Source organism: Electrophorus electricus, chromosome 12, assembly GCF_041902795.1.
Source record: "Electrophorus electricus isolate QZ-2024a chromosome 12, ASM4190279v1, whole genome shotgun sequence".
NCBI lineage: Eukaryota > Metazoa > Chordata > Actinopteri > Gymnotiformes > Gymnotidae > Electrophorus > Electrophorus electricus.
In genome coordinates, this window is record NC_137508.1 from 4,082,501 (window position 1) to 4,102,500 (window position 20,000).

Here is a 20,000-nt window from a genome sequence, read left to right on the forward strand (position 1 = left end):
ATGGGAGCACAGCGTGCTATGAGCTAGCACATTACTCACAGCCTGGAGAGAGCGCCAAGGTCAACGAACATCTCGGGAGAGAGGCAGCCAATCCGGTTGTTGGAAAGATCGCTGAGGAGATAAGCACATACAGACAGCTCTTAAATTGAGATAAATTAGCTGACCCCAAACTTTTAAAGTATCACGACAGACAGACTAAGGTCTGTGGTTTGTAAACATGGCCTAGAACTTGTTCAAGCAACTGGCTGGAGAGTGGAGTGGCTGTACGGTGTGTGTGTGTGTGTGTGTGTTTGTATGGGTGAGACAGTGTGTTGCATTTTAATTTAAATGAACATACCACAAATATGTATGTAAGTTTGCACATGTATATGTTTTCTATGGGGTTCAAGAACGTGTCCTCTAGGTGGGTGGAATGTGTTTTGCTGAGGACAAAACTAGGTGATACACTTTGTCATCGCCACTAGGACCTTGAGACTTAATCTATAAACCAGGGTCCTGACCAAACCAATTCTCACAAACACCTTCAACTAGCTGTACCTAAAATCCCCAAACACTCTCTTTCACAGACCCACCCACACACACATTATATATATATATATATATATATATATATATATATATATATATATATATATATATATATATATATATATATATATATACACACATATATACATACATACATATATATATATATATATACATATATATACACATATATATATATATATGTATATGTATATATATATATATATATATATATATATATATATATATATATATATATATATATATATATATAATAGAATCAGTTTTCTCAAGTTTACTCTCTCAGCAATTATTCATGCACATAAAAGTCCTTTATTACAATGAAGCCCACAGAGTATGTTAACAGCACTATACTGGCCAGCTGTTCTCGAGTGTGCTTAAGAGTACAATCTCTGACCTTTTTTTGATGTTTGTGTACATGTGTGTACTGTTGCTGTGGCACGGTGCCAGAGCTTAGTGTAATTAAAGGTATGCACAAACGCTGGGCAGAGGAAGGGGCCAGCCTCACGTTCTAATCACCAGTTAGGAGCTCTTTAATTAGCTCTACACACCATTCAGGACCTGGAGCTCTTAAATTAGCTCTACACACCAATCGGGACCTGGCACTCTTAAATGAACAGAACACAGTGTTTGGGACCTGGGCTCTCACATTAGTGCAGTGCAGAAGTCAGGACCTGGAACATGCTTCCACAATCAGCAGGCTAAAAGCCCCTAATCAGCAGTGCATTAAATCACCACAAACACTTACCCACTGCCATCTGCATGGGAGTGAGTGTGTGCGTGCGAGAGAGAGAGAGAGAGAGAGAGGAAAAAAGAGGGAAAGTAAAAGCCAGTGAGAGAGAGTGAGCGTGAGTGTGGATCAGGGTCCCCATTTCTAAATACATGAGTACCTTAGAAAAAGGCCGTGAATCTGTTTTATTTACCTGTGGTATCAAGAATTTGGAATTTGGAGTTCACTTGCTCTCTCTGCACTACATGAGACAATGTGAAACTACGTGAGTATTCTTGGAGCACACAGATGTAAAGCAGCAATGATGGCCTCAAAGAGTGCCTCCACTCTGCCTCCTGTCTGTGTCAGATGCTCGCATGACACGACACGCCAGGCAGCGGGGCGTCCCACGTTTCCTCCTGCCTTGCCTCCTCCAGCCTGGCACCTCACGCCTCTCATGTGCTGAAACTGTCACTTTTGTTTCAAGAGCAAGAAGACCCCTCCCTCGTCCCGAAGCCTCGTACAGACTGGCTCTGTCATGACATTCCTGTCGCACACCGCTGCCTAAACTACTCAGTACGGTTCCATAAACTGATGTGTGTAAGGTGCGATGATTACTTAATGGCTAAACATACAGTAAATACTGCGAACGTATGCGAGATGACTTCTGTGAGTCTTGGTATTTCTAAAGGAAAGATTGGACTGATTCTGGCCCAGGAGTAAGTTCTTGTCAGCGATGTGCTGAGAGGAGGTGGGGGGTACTTTCCTGCCTGTCAGTTTGCACCGTTCCGAGATGACACCTTCTCATACTCACAGTCTTTTTAGCATAGCCAGCCCACGAAACGCTCCAGGCTCCACAGTACTAATTAAATTACTCCTCAGATCCCTAGAGAGAGAGAGAGAGAGAGAGAGAGGCAGAGACAGAAAGAATGAGAGAGAGAGAGTGATAGAGGGAGAGAGAGAGATAGACAGAGAGAGAGAAAGAGAGGAAGAGGGTGAACAACAAGGTGACAGAAACATTGAGATACAGACAGCAAACGAAGAAGAACCACTGTGCGTGCACACACACACACACACACACACACACACACACACACACAGAGAAACACTTTACATACCTGTGTAGACTGTTTATGTACGTATTTCTCACATCACTTTAGGTATATGAACTGCTTGAGGGGACCAATTACCGCACCACATAAGGATTTACCGCACCAGATAATCACACACACACACACACACATAATCCACACTCTTGATAAACTGATGAGGCACACAAAAAAAATCACACGAAAGAGGCACACTTCTCATTCAGGTCTAAACTCTGCAGGTCTCAGGCTCTGGGCACTGGGCAGGTCATGTCTACACCTACATACTATAACCAGCGCCCAGTGCCCAGTGGCCAGGAAACCCAGACACTGCTCAGCTAGCATCTCAGAAGCAGAGCGTTCTGTGCTCACTCTGGCCCTCTGTGTAATTCGCCACACACCCAGCACCACTAAAAATACATGCCACAGTTTCAGAGCTCCACTCTAGTGTTCTCCTCCAGGGGACTAAAGCAAACTTCCAGAAATTGTGTCCGTGCATTTCCTGTCTTGAGGAGGGAATTTGTCAGAAGTCTGGGAGCTGCGGCTGTCCATGTGTGGAGACACGACCAAGATGCAATTGCAGAAGAACTCTGGCTCGTGGATTAAACACTCTGGTTCATGACTGAAGTACTCAGGTTCTTGACTCAAGCATGTTGCTTCATGGTTTAAACAGTCTGCTTCTTGACTCGAGCACTCTTGCTCATGGCTCAAACACTGGTTCATGAATCAGGCAGTCTGGTTCATGACTCCAGCCCTCTGGTTCATGGCTCAAGCAAATCAATTTCAGCTGCCTCACAGAAACAGGAATTGCAGACAGGAGACACTGCAAGCAACTTATTTTATATAAGCTTATTTTTAATTACATTAAATGTTATATTCAATTTACAATTTTTTACCTTCTCATCCCATACGTAATTCTTCTATGCCTTTTAATGTTTGTTTAACTCAAAACTCATGTACACTTTCAAACTGTTCATAAATGCTTTTTTGTTCTTTACGTTTCCTATATCATTTAGAATAATTTATAACGCTGCATTTGGCATATAAAGTATTTCAGATCAGAATTTGCTCCTGGAATGCCACTGCATAATGAGATGGAGTTAATCCAGTTAACATAAAACATTTATCACCCGAACAAGAGGGCCATTACGTGCTGATAAATGCGTGCTGTCTGCTTTTACTGCAGTGTGTCTCATGTGAACCTGTTCTCTTTAAAGTTAAGAAACCCAGCTGCTCTGCATCTCTACATATCCACACCAGTCCTTCCCTCCAGTGAGGAACTGGCTGACTGCTGTTTCCTCGCCATTCTGTGATGTTTCTCCATCTTTTACGATGAGCACGTGTGCAGAAAGCAGGTCTGCCATAGTTTATGCAGCTACCACCCAGACAGTGTAAATATGTCAACCCTTAGTACCCTCAGCTAGAAATGTTATTAACACTTATTAATTCAGCTAGAAAGGTTGTTGTATATAAAACCCAACTCAATTTGAATATTATGTACAGTAGTCCTCCATCTGATAAAAGTCAAATCAAACATCTACCAAAAATATTTTTGGACAGATTACTTTCTCTTTTTCCTGACCCAGTCTATATAGCATCTGAGCTAAACATCTGACAAATGTAACAGATGCAGTTAATATTTCACCAGCTGCAGGAGCCAATTAACTGTCGTCACAGTGTGTGTCTATAATTTGACATGCATGCACAACTGAGGCAGTCTGCTGCACTACTCTACTCGCACTGTGAAGTTAATGTGGACATTTATGTCTTAATGGTCACACTCAAACACAAGCCCCACCAGAATATGCTAGCTGGGTTAGGAGAAAGAAGAAACGTGTGTGTGTGTGTGTGTGTGTGTGTGTGTGTGTGTGTGTGTGTGTGTGTGTGTGTTGTTACTAGGCAGACTTTTGGAAGCGAGAGAGGGAGAGCTCAGTAGGGGGACCACACACCAGCATTGCAGCGGCCCTGTCAGGAACAGGGTTTAGGGAGGCAGACAGAGAGCAGGAGCACAGCTCTCTAATTAGTGGCAAACTAGCATCGTTTCCACAACGCTCACGACAGCTGGGAGTTTAGGTAAGCAGCAAGTCACACTGGAATTCTTCCACACAAAGACTTCCAAACAGGATGTCTTGTTCAGGGCTTTTCAGAGGCCTCTTTGGCAGCTGTCATATCATGTGTCCTTACCTATGAGAAAAGTATACCTAAATCTGTTTAAACTGGTTGATTTCAAAAAGCGATTACATATTGAATCCTACACTGCAATGACATTATACAACAAAATGATTGTTGTTGGACATCTGAAGAGAGACTTCTATTATTCATGTCTTCCATACTGCACAAATCTCTGCAGGCTCAAATATAAAATAGAGCGCTTTGAAAGAAACAAAGATAAGGAGAGAAGAGAGCTTCAACTGCGCTATGATACTGACTGTTGGGTAGTGATGCCTGTTGAAGAAGATCTGGATTTCAAAGTCAACATTCAGATCAGAGCTTTGGGTATTCCCACACCTAGAGAGAGCACTGGGTATTCCCACACCCAAAGAGACATCTGGGTATTCCTACACTCAGAGAGAGCTTTCAGTACTCTAATGAACAAAAAACAAGAAGAAGAATTCCCATTCAGAACAAAGTGTAGAGAGTAAGAACGAGGTAGGCAAAGATACATCTGCGCTAAAGCCCAGACACACCCTCTAGCCATCGCAGAAGAAACCTGGCTGGTGTCAAGAGGTCATTTAAGTGTCTGCGGTGACATCACTGTCTAAAATATGGCCTCCTCTTCTTATTGGCTTCCAAAAATGGAGACATTACAGAAAGCTCTTGGCCAAATCAAGTCAAGGGGTTTCAGCTTCAGTCCACATATCAAGATTTATGTTCAGAAGAAACAACCTACAACCCAGGAAATATTATCCTTTAAAACACCAGAACACCATAAATCAGCGCTACCAATTCAGTTAGTGACCAGCTGAATGCTAAAATGTCCTACAGTTTCCTAACCTGATTTGATATGCACTCAGCTGTTGACAATTCCAGTTCTGAGCTCATCAGACGAAGGTGTTCTGTTAAAACAGAAAACCAGGCACTGGAATGCCTAACTATCTCATGTACTAATGTCGGAATTACTGCAGATGAGCAAGCACTGATCTGGAAGGTCACTTGAAACAAATATCTCGAATATCTCCACACTCACTGCATTTATTTAAAGAGAAGACAAACTCATAAAAAAAGTGTCTGTGAGACTCCAGTAGAGGGCAAGTGAGTGAACAATAAAGTGCCCAATAGAGAGGATATCCAGACTCACACAGAAGATTCCCATAGTACATGGACTTAAAAAAAAGACCTATAAGCAGCTGTCCACTGCATGTGGAGATCTACACTTTTCAGGGTTCAAAAAAACACCTGCCAGCTGAGCAATGAACATTCATACACATCAGTTCTGGATGCCACACTAATGCATAAATAATACCCCTTGCTAATTAAATCATTACCCATTTACCTTGGTCAGTAACAGCTACAAATACAATTATACACTCATTTGTATTCTAGACTTTTGCATGTCAGAGGCTGTTTAGAACCCAATCGTTTCACTTCAAGATCATCCAGCATTTTGCATTCGAATGATGTTTTCATGCCAAGACAAAACTATACTACATGTTATGGCTGAAAATCACAAAGCAAACTTTTGGTTTGTTAACCCTTAGGGTTTTGTGAAGGGGATACTTCAAAAAGGTATTGCTTCATTCCTGTTCATTTAAGAATATAAGTTGATAAAAGACTTCCCATTTGAACTCACAACACCCTGCCAATGTTGCGAATTCACACTCGACACACATCCGCTCCAAGGGAGACAACAAGCACAAACTTGTGCCTAAGGTAACCAGCTGCTATGATATAAGGCTTCAACACATATAAGCAAAATTCTAACAAATATCTTTAACTAAAATTACTACATTATGTTATTGCTCTATTATTATTCTAATATGATATACTGTTATTACTGTAAACCACATGAACATGACTTGTGCATTGTAAAAAAGACACTAACCTGCTATTTCAGAAAGAAAAACAGCCGGACAAATTTTGTTGTCAGGCTGAGTGAACAGAGACAAAGTCATATGCAGTAAAATGGATACAGTTTAATAGGGTTAAGCCAAGGCATGGTGATGAACAGGCAGAGGTAGTACCCAAAGGTAACGCAGAGCGCACAAATCCAAACAGGAACAGGAAAAGAGAGTATTCCAAAGATACAGGCAGAAATCCGATACACAAGGAGAATAATAAACAATAGACTATGGCTCAGAAACGTAAGTCAAGCACACAAGACTTCGCAAAGGCACACTGAAACAAGAGGGCTTTTATATGGTAACATATTAGGGAAAACAAGACAAAGGTATGGCTAATATTCAGGAGACTGGGAATGCACAGGAGGCTTATGGGTAACGTAGTTCACTGTTACGGTGTCCTAGCAGAAGGCGTGACAGTACCCCTTCTGACAGGAGTCGTAGTCAGCAGGGTTAGCCAAACTGCCACGAAGATGACCTCTGGGACAAGGAGCAGGTTTATCAGGAACCAATGAAAATCTAGGAGCATCAATGGGTCCAGAATATAGGGACCCAGGGACCCAGTACCTCTACTCTGGCCCGTAACCTTCCCAGTCTATGAGTTACTGTATCTCATTACCACATCATCTAGAGTCCAGTATGTCCTCAATTATGTAAGTGGGGAACTGTTTATATGCAGAGATGGAGGAGTGTTCTCTGATATAGGAGAAGTAAAAGGCCTTATAACATAGGGCTTTAGCAGCTAAACGTGAAATGATGGCAAAATGCCGTAAGAACTGGGTAGTTGAAGATAGTAACATCATTTATCCTCTTTTCTATCAAAAATGAACCAAGGTATTATGGTTTCAACTTTTTGCAACCCTTAATGCTTAGGTCCCTGGTGGATAGCCATACTCAGTCTCCGAGTAATTTGTGAGTAATTTGGCACTAGTGCCCTCCGGCGGTCAGCGTGGCACTGGTAGTGTCTAATGGCCATCTGGATTTTCTGATGTGTGTTTTCCCAAACCTGTTCACTTTTCCATATCTAATCATCTACCATAGGAGATGCCAAAAGTTCTGGATCCAAAGGTGCAAAAGGTGGCTGGTAACCTAGGATGCACTGAAAAGGAGTCCCATAGTTAAATAGATAATGGAATTTTGTGACTTCTCTGCCCAAATGATTAACTTAGACCACTCCTGTTGCTGATCTCAACAATATAATCTTAAGAACTTTCCAAGTTCTTGATTAACCCACTCAACACGTCCATTGCTTTGTTGGTGGTATCCAGATGTGAGGCTGATATTGATTCCCAGTTTCTCCAGAAAAGCCTGCCATACTTGGGATTTAAATTGAGGTCCCCTGTCTGACAAAATGTCTTCTGGTATTTTGTAGTTCCTAAATACCTCCTGAAACATAATTTCATCAGTCTCAAAAGCAGAGGGGGAGAAGGTACCGGCACAAATCAGGTCGTAACAAAGTCTACCGCCAGGTGAGACCAAAGTCTTTCTGGTACTGGAAGAGGCATTATCTTACTAGCAGGTAATGTGTGAGGGGACTTAGCCTCTTGTATAGACTGTGCGCAATCTGTGTTCATCATTTGTTCATCATTTCCCACCAGTACCTTCTAGAGATCATCTGCTGGGTCGTAAATTCTCTGGGATGGCTGGAATTAAGCAAAGAATGAACCCAGGCAATCATTCTATCTTGGAAGGCGGGTAGCACGTACAGCTTCTCCTTAGGACAGGATTGTGGAACAGACTCACACAGTTCCTCTTCGAAATCCCAGTGCACAGCACCTGCAATACAGTCATTAGGAAGGATGGACAATAGTAAAAATAGTAAAATTCATCTGCTTTAGCATTTTGTGATCCTGGGCGGAAAGTAATGTGAAAGTAAAATCTGTTAAAAAATGAAGACCATCAGGCTTGGCATGGTGTAAGGCGTTTTGCTTGCTTAATGTATACTAAATTCTTGTGGTCAGTCAATACCATGAATAGGTGTTTAGCCCTCTCTAGCCAATGTCTTCATTCTTCTAAAGCTATCTTGACAACCAGGAGTTCCCTGTTCCCCACATCATAGTGTGTGAGAAATATGCGATGGGGTGGAGCTAAGGAGGTTTACTGCTTCACTGGTAAAGGAGGGCACCAACTCCCACCTCTGAAGCATCCATCAACTTCCACCGTGAAGGGTTCTTCTGGAGCCAGATGTTGTAAAATTAGAGCTTCTGTAAATAACTACTTTAAGGCTTGAGTCTGATCATCTCTGGGTTTACAGTGTAGCCATTGGGGTTTTCCTTTTAGTAGGGCCATAAGCGATGATGCAACAGCGCTGAAGTGGTGCATAAACTTCCTGTAAAAATTGGCAAAACCCAAAAACCTCAGTAGATCCTTTGGGGTCTTGGGCACTTGCCAATTCAACACAGCATTGTCCTCCATTGTGACTCACATGTCACTGATGACATATCCCAGGATAGACGTCTTCTGAAGATTGAATGCACACTTTTCCCCATTTACATATAAATCATTCTCCAGTAGCCTTTGCAGGACCTTCCTGATATTCTTCGAGTGTAGAGGAGTAGACTTAAATGTTATCAAAGTAAGCGACCATGACTCTGCCAATCATGTCCCTGAGTACATCATTAATGGATGATTGTAACATGGAAGGGGCATTGCCCCTGATATTACAATGATATTTACAATGTCCAGAATTAGTGATAAAACCCGTCTTCCCCTCATCTCCCTCTCTTATCCTGACCAGCTTGTATGCACTCCTTAAATTCGGCTTGGTAAAGTATCGGGCCCCTTTCATCTGCTCCAATCCTGAAGGAACTAGGGGTAACAGGTAAGGATACTTGATAATCATTTAATTTGGTCCTCGGTAATCAATACAAAGGTGCAGACCCCCATCCTTCTTAGAAATGAAGACAAATCCAGCAGCAGCTGGGGATTTTGATGGAAGAATATATCCTTGTGCTAAGGCGTCCTTTATGCATTCCTCCATGGCTTGTTTCTCAGCTAACAAGAGGGGGTAAGGGCATACTCGAGGTGGTGTACTCCCTTCCACTAAACCTATAGCAGTCATTTGGGTGGTGTGGAGGTAAGTCAGCTGCTTTCCTTTTACTAAAAACCTCTGCCAGATCTTAGTATTCCTCAGTTACATCAAAACCCTCAGTGGTTGCAGGGCTTTTTACAGATGTGGAAGCGATAAATATTTTCAGCAGATTAAGGCAGTTGTGTGTCATGATTGGCCACTCCCTAGTGTCCTATTGTCATGGTTACCCTTTCTCATGTCTCTGTTTTGCTTTACTTACTTGTGGTTCTGTTCATTAGTTTTGTTTTCTCCGTCTCCTCATGAGTTTCACCTGTGTCTTGCTTAGTTCTCATTAGCCCATGTACTTAGTCCCTGTGCTTGCCTCAGTGTCCTTGCTGGTGATTGTTAATCCTAGCCTCTGTGTGTTATACCAAGGCTTGTGTTTTCTCTTCCTGTTTATCACTTCCTGTTTATCACTTGCGTCATAGACTGCTTCCTCTTTTGTCAGAGTGTGTTTTGTTTCTGTTTTGTTAATCATGCATTCCCGTGCTCTACGGATTGGCTCTATGACCCTGGATTGTCCCAACGATTATGATTGTGGATTTGCCCATAATAAATCTTGCTCTTCTCACAGTGACACCACCTTTAAGGAGCACCTCAGTCTCTATCACCAATAGTTTAATTTTGTGCGTAAAAGATGTCCTACCTCGCCTTGGTGTGCGAGGTTTCCTCCGCACGCCTATTACGTGGATTCATTCGGCTTCTTTTGGGATGGAAAGGACAAAGATGAAGAATGTGACAAACGCACCATAACAAACATACAAGCCAAGTCTGCATCTGTGAAGGATGTCAACCGAGCTGTCCTTCATCCTCTTTCTCTTAGTAGATGATCCAGACGAACAGACGGCTTGCTGGGGTCTTCAGGTGATTTGGACTCATCACGGCAGGCTAACTCGGTCCTTGTTTATAAGCAGTGGTCAAAGCCACCTCATTTCAGCCGCTAGTCGCAGCCAGAGCGCAGAACTCTAGGACGGTATCAGAGTGAAAACCTTGCCGCAGACTGAACAAAATCTGCCCGCTAGCTCTGCCCTCTAAAACAGCCTGAAACTGTCTTTGGCACTCTCGCCACTGAACAGAGATGAAGTCGTAAGAGGTAAAACAGATACAGTTTAATAGTAATCCAAGGTGTGGTCATGAACAGGCAAAGGTCATATGTGTGATACAATCTGGGTTTTACAAGGGTAATACCACAGGAAGTGGCACATGCATTTCTTTTTCTCTTTTTTTGTATTTATCCTTAATCTTTCCCATACAGTATGTGGTTCTGTTCAGTTCATGTAATGGAAGCCGTCCTACAGGGCAGACGCTAGTCTGAGTTATGCTCCCCATCCCTCTTTTATAGCGAGAGAACTAGTTTTCAAGAGATAGTGAAAAAACACGGTGAAGCACTGTTATGCGGCCAACTTTATCCTGCGAGTTACTACCGCGTCAAAGCCATCTGTGTGGAATGTTAATTATTTGTGTGTTTAAGAAGATATTTAGGATTTGAGAATTGCCAATGAACCTGTTTAATGACTATTTGTTGTGGAAAGCTCTGTGTTGATCTGCTAGCATGGACGCCACCTAGTTCATGCTGAACACGGGGAGCTAGCGTAGGCTCAGCTTTACCAGAGAGCAAGAAAATAAAAACAAAGAATCTTTCACACTTGGAGGCCCCTGTCCTTTTTAGTCTGTGCAACATATACAAAGGTGACACAGCAAACAAATCTAAAAGGGAACAGGAAAAGAGAGTAATCCAGAGATGCGGGAAGAAATCCGATACACAAGGGGAATACTAAACAATAGACTACAGCTCAGAAACGTAAGGCAGGCAAACGAGACTTCACAAAGGCACAATGAAACAAGAGGACTTATATATGGAAACATTAGGGAAAACAGGACACAGGTGACATCAGCTGTTGTAAAAAGATCTATATAAATACATTTAAGGTGCAGTTAATAATCAGGAGACTTATGGGTAACGTAGTTCACTGTAGATGGTGTCCTAGCAGAAGGCATAACATAAACATGTTTTGTTATTTTACTTCTAGTGGTTGATTTACTTTGTGGGGTTTATCACAAAAATGTAATCCTTTTGTCTGCATACAGTTACAAATGACTGGAAATCAGCACAGCAGCATTTCTGAGGAAAGGGGTCAGACTTCGGTATGCAGGCCACAAGGGTAAACAAACACAAAATGACACAATTTAGTGTTTTGTATCTGGGAGTGAAAGCAGACATTCATCTCTCTCTTCTGCTCTTGGTCATAGGGGTAGAAAAGAGATACATTTTTTCTGAGAGATGTTTGTGAAAAGCAGAAGTGTGTGTGTGTTTGTGTGTGTGTGTGTGTGTGTGTGTGTGTGTGTGTGTGTGTGCTTGTTTGTGTTTGATAGCTGAACTACCCTTGACTTCATGGAAATTCTAGACATCTCAAATTTGGTCATGCTCAGCAAAGACAGCCTCATAAAATGATAAGATAAATGTTTGTATCTCAGCTCTAATTAAAACTGAGACCTTTAATTGACCACATGATGTAGTCCCCTTTTCACTAAGAATACACCCGTGACCCAATTAACACCCAATTAACTGTGTAAGTGGTATTTTATGATAGGACAGTAATATTCTACTCATAAATCTGATACGTCATAGGGTTCAGGAGCATCCATTATGTGTTATTTGCCATCCATATAAACAGGACTGGCAGAGAATCCACCCCACTGTTTTAGTCAATTGCTTTTCTCGTGGAACAACTGCACAGTCCATGGCCAGCCCAGCTGAATCAGGCAGGAAGCCCTCACACAGGACCTCTTACTGGACGACTCTCTTAGAAACTAATGGCTGATGCTGCACTAGGAGTTTAGACATGGTGACAGAGAGACATGATGCGCATTCAGTGAGAATGGCATCTCACTGCTCATGGGAGTGGGGAAGTTTTAAACCAAGGTCCGGAACTGGCTAAATACATCATAGCTCCAGACAGTGAGTGAGTGAACACTACTCACGCATTCTAATGCACTGACTTTCCCCCTGTGGGAGTTAAAGAAAAGACAGGGAGGTAGTATTCTGCCAGTGAGACAGTATGAACAAGACATGCACCAAAATGACTTTTTGAGATGCGAGTGACCGTATCAGTTTGAGTGTCCTTACTGACTGTTGCCGTGTTGGTAAAATGTAAGGCTCGTTTTGGAACTGCTATAAATGGCAGGCCAGTCACTAATGCTGCAAACTTTGAGAATTTTAAACAAACTGCCACTATAATATACAGCATGTTCTTTCCTAGCACTCTCGGGTTAGTACGGAGATGGCTTTTAGCAATTCTTGATTGGTTTTGTAAACATAAATATGTCTAATGTGATCAGCTATAAACAACTGCAGTAAACATATCCATTGTGTACAGAAAACTGTTTTCTTTGCAGAGGACAGAGAAGAGTTTAAGATTATAAATGCATAAACACATGCATTCTTTTCACTCTGTCCAAGAAAATGGCTATTAATAAAACAGCGGCCATAAAATGTGCAAAGACTTTCTGGTAAACTGGACTAGTGAGAGAGTTAAAAAGGTTGTGAACTTAGACAAACACAAATATATCCTCTGAAACTTATCAGAACATGACAAATGTGAGGTACTTTTGTTTAAGACACTCGTGTTTCAGAGATCCTGCTGTGGCCTTGAGGGCTGTTTTCTGACCTCCCAAACTGGCAGTTGCTCAAGTTCACACCATGTGGATGCATGCTCGGTAAACATTCCCCTCTTCCCAGCATCCCACTCATAGCCAAGCCTCACTGGGAGCACCTGTTAGCTCTGTCTTTGTCACACTCTTGGTCAAAGCCCCAATCTGCAACCCAGCCTTCCATATATATACAGCTACTTCCATCACAACCAATCAAAGACAACGGCAGCCTGGGGGAAGGGTTCGAAGTTAAAACAGTGCATCTCAAGACATGATTTGGTTATGGATTTTCAATGAGACGCGAGGCCAGCTTAGCTGCTCAACTTGCTCGTGTCTGTAAGCCTGGGGAGTATCTCTGAAGGGTATAACACAAAATGGTATTGCTAGCCAAGTGCATCACTCCAATTCTCCTTGCACTGCTAAACTGCCCAGATTGAGCTGAGGTTTTATCTGAAGTAAACAAAAAAGAGCTTATTTGTAGTGCTGTTCTAACAGACTTGATTAAACTGGATAAACATGGCAGTTTAACTGGGCGGTCGAAACCAAAGGCAAATGGAGGTAGGATACACATGCCGAGAAGAAGGACTTTTATTGAGAATGAATCCAGAGTCACATCAACGAGGATGGTCCAGGATCAAAAAGCCAGGGGACTCAGATAAAGAAACAAAACAGGAATACTTTACGAACAAAAGAAAACAAAACACAAAAGCTAAACATGGACAACCGAGAGAAGGAATCTAACAGGCTAACAGAGCAAACCCAACCAGAACATGTTAATAGTTAAACACCCAACAAGGCCACAGAAGCATAACATGGCAATACAGAACACAGACACAAGCCTTGTGCAATGACCAGCAATGAAGACCAGAAAACACAGGGAATAAATACAAAAGGCAATCAAAGGAAATGAGAAACAGGTGAGAAATCAAGGGCAGAACAAGAACAGATCCAAAACGAAGGAGCACATGGCTAGGTGTCATTGTGGAAACCGCAATGCCAGAGGAGGGGCAACCATGACAGCAGTACCCATTTGGACTGTGGACTGTCTAAGACAAAGCCAAAAACCTTTCTTGTATTAACATTTCATTGCCCCACAGGCCAATTATAAATGAGACTACTGAAGATGTTTTGTCTAGTTGTGCTTTTAAAGTGCTACTTGTTCACTTCAGTGATTGTTATTTGTTCAGATCATGCATAGATGCATATTATCAGACTTGATATTTTAGAAGTTCCCAAGATCCTGAAGATGACCGTGAGAAGATTTAGAAAAAAACGTTCATTAACTGACAGATTTAGGGTCATCGTGTTAATCTGCTACCATATTACAAAGCATATCTAGCACAATAAAACATTGCTTTGTGGCAATGTCCCTGTGAAAGGGCACAGCTGAAACAAGGTTGAACAAGTTTGAGTAATGTCAGCACTCTTACAGTAGTACGCCCCCTGCTGTTCGCACTGATACACCCAACAGCTACAGGCCCTGGCTTTTGCCTAATACAGGGCACCAGATGCTGGCCCAGTGACAGGCACAGGCACCAGGGCCAGATAAACTGGCCACAAGTACATCTGGCTTTGCCATCACAGAACAGCCAGTCAGACGTCTAGGGCAGGAGGGCCCTGGTGCCTTAGATGGAATTGATGCTGGCTGCAAATCACATTACCTCCGGCTCGACTGGGATAGAAAAGTGCTGGAAGATGGTGCGGAGGAGCATTGCCTGATGGGTAAAAAAAACCCAAACAAAAACAGTGAGGAGAACGAGCTCTGATATGGAGAGGGATGGGGAAACACAATACTGTAGGACATCAGGACACTGTAGGACATCAGGACAACACAATACTGTAGAACATCAGGACACTGTAGGACATCAGGACAACACAATACTGTAGGACATCAGGACACTGTAGGACATCAGGACAACACAATACTGTAGGACATCAGGACACTGTAGGACATCAGGACAACACAATACTGTAGGACATCAGGACAACACAATACTGTAGGATATCAGGACACTGTAGGACATCAGGACAACACAATACTGTAGAACATCAGGACACTGTAGGACATCAGGACAACACAATACTGTAGGACATCAGGACAACACAATACTGTAGGATATCAGGACACTGTAGGACATCAGGACAACACAATACTGTAGAACATCAGGACAACACAATACTGTAGAACATCTGGACAACAAAATACTATAGAACATCAGGACACTACAATACTGTAGGACATCAGGACACTACAATACTCTAGAATATCAGAACAACACAATACTGTAGTATATCAGGACACTACAATACTCTAGAATATCAGGACAACACAATAATCTAGTACATCAGGACACTACAATACTCTAGAATATCAGAACAACACAATACTGTAGTATATCAGGACACTACAATACTTTAGAATATCAGGACAACACAATACTGTAGTATATCAGGACACTACAATACTCTAGAATATCAGGACAACACAATAATGTAGTACATCAGGACACTACAATACTCTAGAATATCAGGACAACACAATACTGTAGTACATCAGGATGTGTGGAACTCTGAATGTTGAACATCAACATCGGTTCTTGATACTTGATAGAGAACTGCTTCATACTTCCTCAGCTACCACAATTGTATTTTCCAAGTCTTGTCCTTGAACTTTTTTACAGCTGTATCAGTTAAATGAGCTGTTGTGTTTGTTCTATTTGTTTCTCACAGTAAAATCATATCTATTATTTATACTTCACTTCTATTTTAACATCTTATGTACATATTTCTGACATTTTTAATCAGCAACCTATTTTAAAAAATATTGTTTTTTTCTCTGTTGTTGATGTCTATACTATTTGTTAGTTCATTCATGTTTACATGTCCTCCCTCATACATGATACATAATTACTAATAAAGGCTTAATAGTCCTACAAAGAGGGCCTCTCCCAAAAAAATCTGATCCATTACGATGTCTTTTATGTTCTTGTCAAAAATCTTTAAAAAGTAACATAATATGATCTTTTAATATGATCACTTAGTCCTAATACTGTTACTATAATGAAAGCAAACCTTGCCCAAGCAAACAGTTGCATCTTTTCCTCAGTATATTCTGTGTTCGCCTATTTAGTCTTTTCAAATCACTAAAGATCTGGATAGTCAACAACACTGCAAAGAATGTCTCATTGAATCAAAATATAATTTTGCAAAAAGAAAATCAATAGGTTTGAAAAAAACAAAACAAAACAGCAAAACTATATAAAACAAATTTTAGCTTCTGGCACCCTGATTGGAAAATTAAGGAATGCCAAATTAAGTTCCGCTTACTAGGAGTGGTGGACACGGCACACACTACAACCTGCCCTACAACACCAGTAGGCTGGAACGAAGCTGGTACCTTTCACATTTCCCCATGTTTTTGTCTGGCATTCAAACTGGAACAAAATATCTCGGGCTGCCCTTGCATGTGCTTCTCTCATTATTTCTGTTCAGCTTCACGCTTGGCAGCAATCCCCACCAAAGCATCCTGTCACTAACACATGCAGCAGCCTCGAAAGGGCCTTCTGAATGTCAGCGTGCCTGGCTGGCTGAGGGGGCTTAATTAAAACACAGGCAGGGAAGGTGATGGAAAGCACCCGGGGCCCACACCCGTTTCTGGCCCGTTTAGCTGCTCGATCGTGATCCTCCGCCCGGGCCTCCGCCCCAGCAGTCATCCCTTAGCCCCCCTTCATGATCAACGACCACCCACGCGCCCCCCGTGAGCCGACAGCCTAATCCTACAGACTCAAACACAGATTAAACACGCGCCGTTTCTGGGCCATCACCCGGGAGCAGCGTCTTCTCCAGGCCTCGCCGCAGAGACGAAAACACAGACAGTTTAATCCCAATTCAGAGGAGAGTGCATGAGAGATGGAACCCCAGCTTGCGAGTGTGAACAATAAGGCAGCATTTGGAAGCACGCTGGTGCAACACGCCGGCCACGGATGCTGCTTTCCTCGAGTGATTTTAAACACACCGTGCATGTTCATGGAAAAGGGCAAATGTACTCACAATCTCTCCAGAGCCCATAAGCCGAGGAAAGAGGCGTTCCTCACCATCGAGATTTTGTTATTGCTGAGGATCCTGGGGAAGGACAAGACAATCAGAATCAGCAGAATCTTCCATTGTAAACAACACTCTGCCATTTTTCACCCAAAATGCCTGATAAATATTTATGCTACATGAGAAGATAATATTCCTGTGGAATCTGGGCACACCATAAATATCTGATGCACTGCGTATCCGAGGATTTGTTGGATTTGTGGTAATGTAATCTAAGACTCATCTGATAAAATGACACATCCAGCGCAAACACCCTTAAGTACAGCCACAAAACACGAACTAATTAATTGGTCCCTAAACATACGCAGCCCCTGACTACATTTGATACAGCTTGTATAGAAAAATGCTGAGCAACTTATAAAATAATATAAAATAAATGCCTTGCAACTGAGCAAATGATTGCTGATTATTTGTTTGTAAACAACGGGACAATTCCATCTCATCCGGAACAATGTGTCCTCCAGCATAGCTTGACAGAAGCCTTCAGTTCCACATAAACAAATGAGAGAAAGTGAGAGGTGCTCTTAGTCCAGGATGTGTGGCGTTCAAACCCACACTGTTCAAAATGCTACAAAGCCAGAGACGAACTTTAATCCATATGATTACACAACTTACCTGTTGTGTATTCTAACCCTGAACTCCTAACGTCCCCGTCTCAGTGCTACACTCTTCCCCAAAACTCTAATACAGGGGGAGACCTTTTAAGGAGCACAGCAAACTGCATGTATGGACTTCATATTTGATGAAATATTGATTATGGAGGTGAGATATTATATCATCCTGGCAATTGCCGAGTTACGCACTCAAGCATGCAGACGAGCACTGAGGTGTGTTTGCTGTACATGCACCGTGAGGCCCGATGCACCCTCTCCACTCGCCCCGATAATGCACCCAAGTTCGCCTCTTCCTTCACTCTCCGTCCTAACGGCAGGTCCTGCTTTTGGGGGGCCGCCCTGGCCAAGAGCTGTAATCTCCGTTCCGTGTGCCACTTGTCACCTTGTAACACACCTTTAAATCCTGAGCACAGCAGTTCCACAAGAGCAGCTCGTGCAAAACTGCACATGTGGTTTATTGCTGGAGAACTAGGCCAAAGTGTCTTGAAGCAATTCCCTTCCATTCATACAGAGGCACTAAATACAAATTACCATGAGGAAGAAAAACAGCCACAAACAATAACCTCTCCAGATGTGGGCTACGATGGACGTTTCAACCTGCACACAATAAAGAAAGCAGCTTTTATTATTAGTATCCCTGCTGACTGCCAAGCACTGACAAGGACTCTGCAGGGAAAAAGGACACGGGGAAGGAAAAGTGCTCGGAACGACTCTGTAGCACCGCTCGGATGGGATGTAAAGGGCAGTGATCTGCTCCCCGAGATTTCCCCGTCTGACAGTTCATGGATCTGCACAATCGCTCTAATCTTGGAAACCCCAAATTGCTGACAGTCGCATACAATGCAGCTCACATGAGATTCTGTGAGCAGGATTATAGTACAGTGCAGCGCAGTGACACCCCTCTTCTGATCAGGATTCTAGTACAGTGCAGCGCAGTGACAGCCCTCTTCTGCTCAGGATTCTAGTACAGCGCAGCGCAGTGACAGCCCTCTTCTGCTCAGGATTCTAGTACAGTGCAGCGCAGTGACAGCCCTCTTCTGCGCAGGATTCTAGTACAGTGCAGCGCAGTGACAGCCCGCCTCTGCTCAGGATTCTAGTACAGTGCAGCGCAGTGACAGCCTGCTTCTGCTCAGGATTCTAGTACAGTGCAGCGCAGTGACAGCCTGCTTCTGCTCAGGATTCTAGTACAGTGCAGCGCAGTGACACCACTCTTCTGCTCAGGATTCTAGTACAGTGCAGCGCAGTGACAGCCCGCTTCTGCTCAGGATTCTTCCCTTTCTCTTAAACCCCTTTACAATCTTTAGAATCCATTTAGAAAAGGATCGGTGACATTTTTAAAGGTCAGTAAAGGAACCGCCCACACTCGCACAGAGGTTTACACGCCCACGCTGGGGCACCCGCCCCCACACCCCGGCTCCTGTGGTACGCTTGCCGTCAGATTGCACATTAATTTGCGGGGTCCTGCTAGTTCGACCAACAGAATCTCTCCGCTAGTACGTAAACACAGACACCAGTCACAGGGCCTTCATATCCTGTCTCGAACACTTCAATAACTATATACATATGCAAGAACTCACACACACACACACACACACACACACACACACACACTCTTTCTCGCTCTCTCTAGCACTGGTCTCTCAGGGTAATGTCTCTTGGCTCAGAATTTGCCCATTCTTGACTCACCTTCTCCACTCCCACCTCATCCTGAGCTCCCTAAGGTCATAACTAATGATTCAGCGTCTCATCGGGTAACACTTCCAAACAAATGCTCTGTCCCTTCACAGCCAATGAGCTCAGGTCTGCCAGTAATGAAGAACATCTCTAGAAGCACTTCGGACATTGGGTAAGCTGTAAAGAAAATATACAGGTCACAAGAAGTGCTCAACGTTGCATGGAAAAGGGGAGATAATCTTCATGGCACGTCTGGCATATGGTGTACTGGAGTATTCTCGTAAGCTCATTCAGTGGTGGGACAAGTTCCCAGCTGGGTGAACGGATTCATCAGTGGAAGCGTGGCCAGTATGACTAGCAGTCCCCCCCCAGCAGGGCAGGAACAGAGGCTCTTGTGTTTGTGCAAAGTCGAGCATGCGGCGGCGGATGACAGCACATCCACGGCTCGGCTTGGCCGGGGGGACGCGCTCCTCGGCCCCCTCGCAC

General features: G+C 43.1%; 1 protein-coding gene across 3 annotated transcripts in view; it reads right to left on the reverse strand.

The window, feature by feature from the left end:
- Positions 1-20,000, reverse strand: part of adgra1b (adhesion G protein-coupled receptor A1b) — a 115,735-nt gene that overhangs the window by 87,234 nt on the left and 8,501 nt on the right. For all 3 annotated transcript variants that reach the window (XM_081724085.1, XM_081724084.1, XM_035531427.2), the window contains exons 2-4: positions 17,176-17,247; positions 2,073-2,144; positions 40-111 (exon numbers count right to left, since the gene is read on the reverse strand). In XM_081724085.1, coding sequence (XP_081580211.1) covers positions 40-111; positions 2,073-2,144; positions 17,176-17,247 — 216 coding nt within the window. The remainder of the gene's footprint in view (positions 1-39; positions 112-2,072; positions 2,145-17,175; positions 17,248-20,000) is intronic.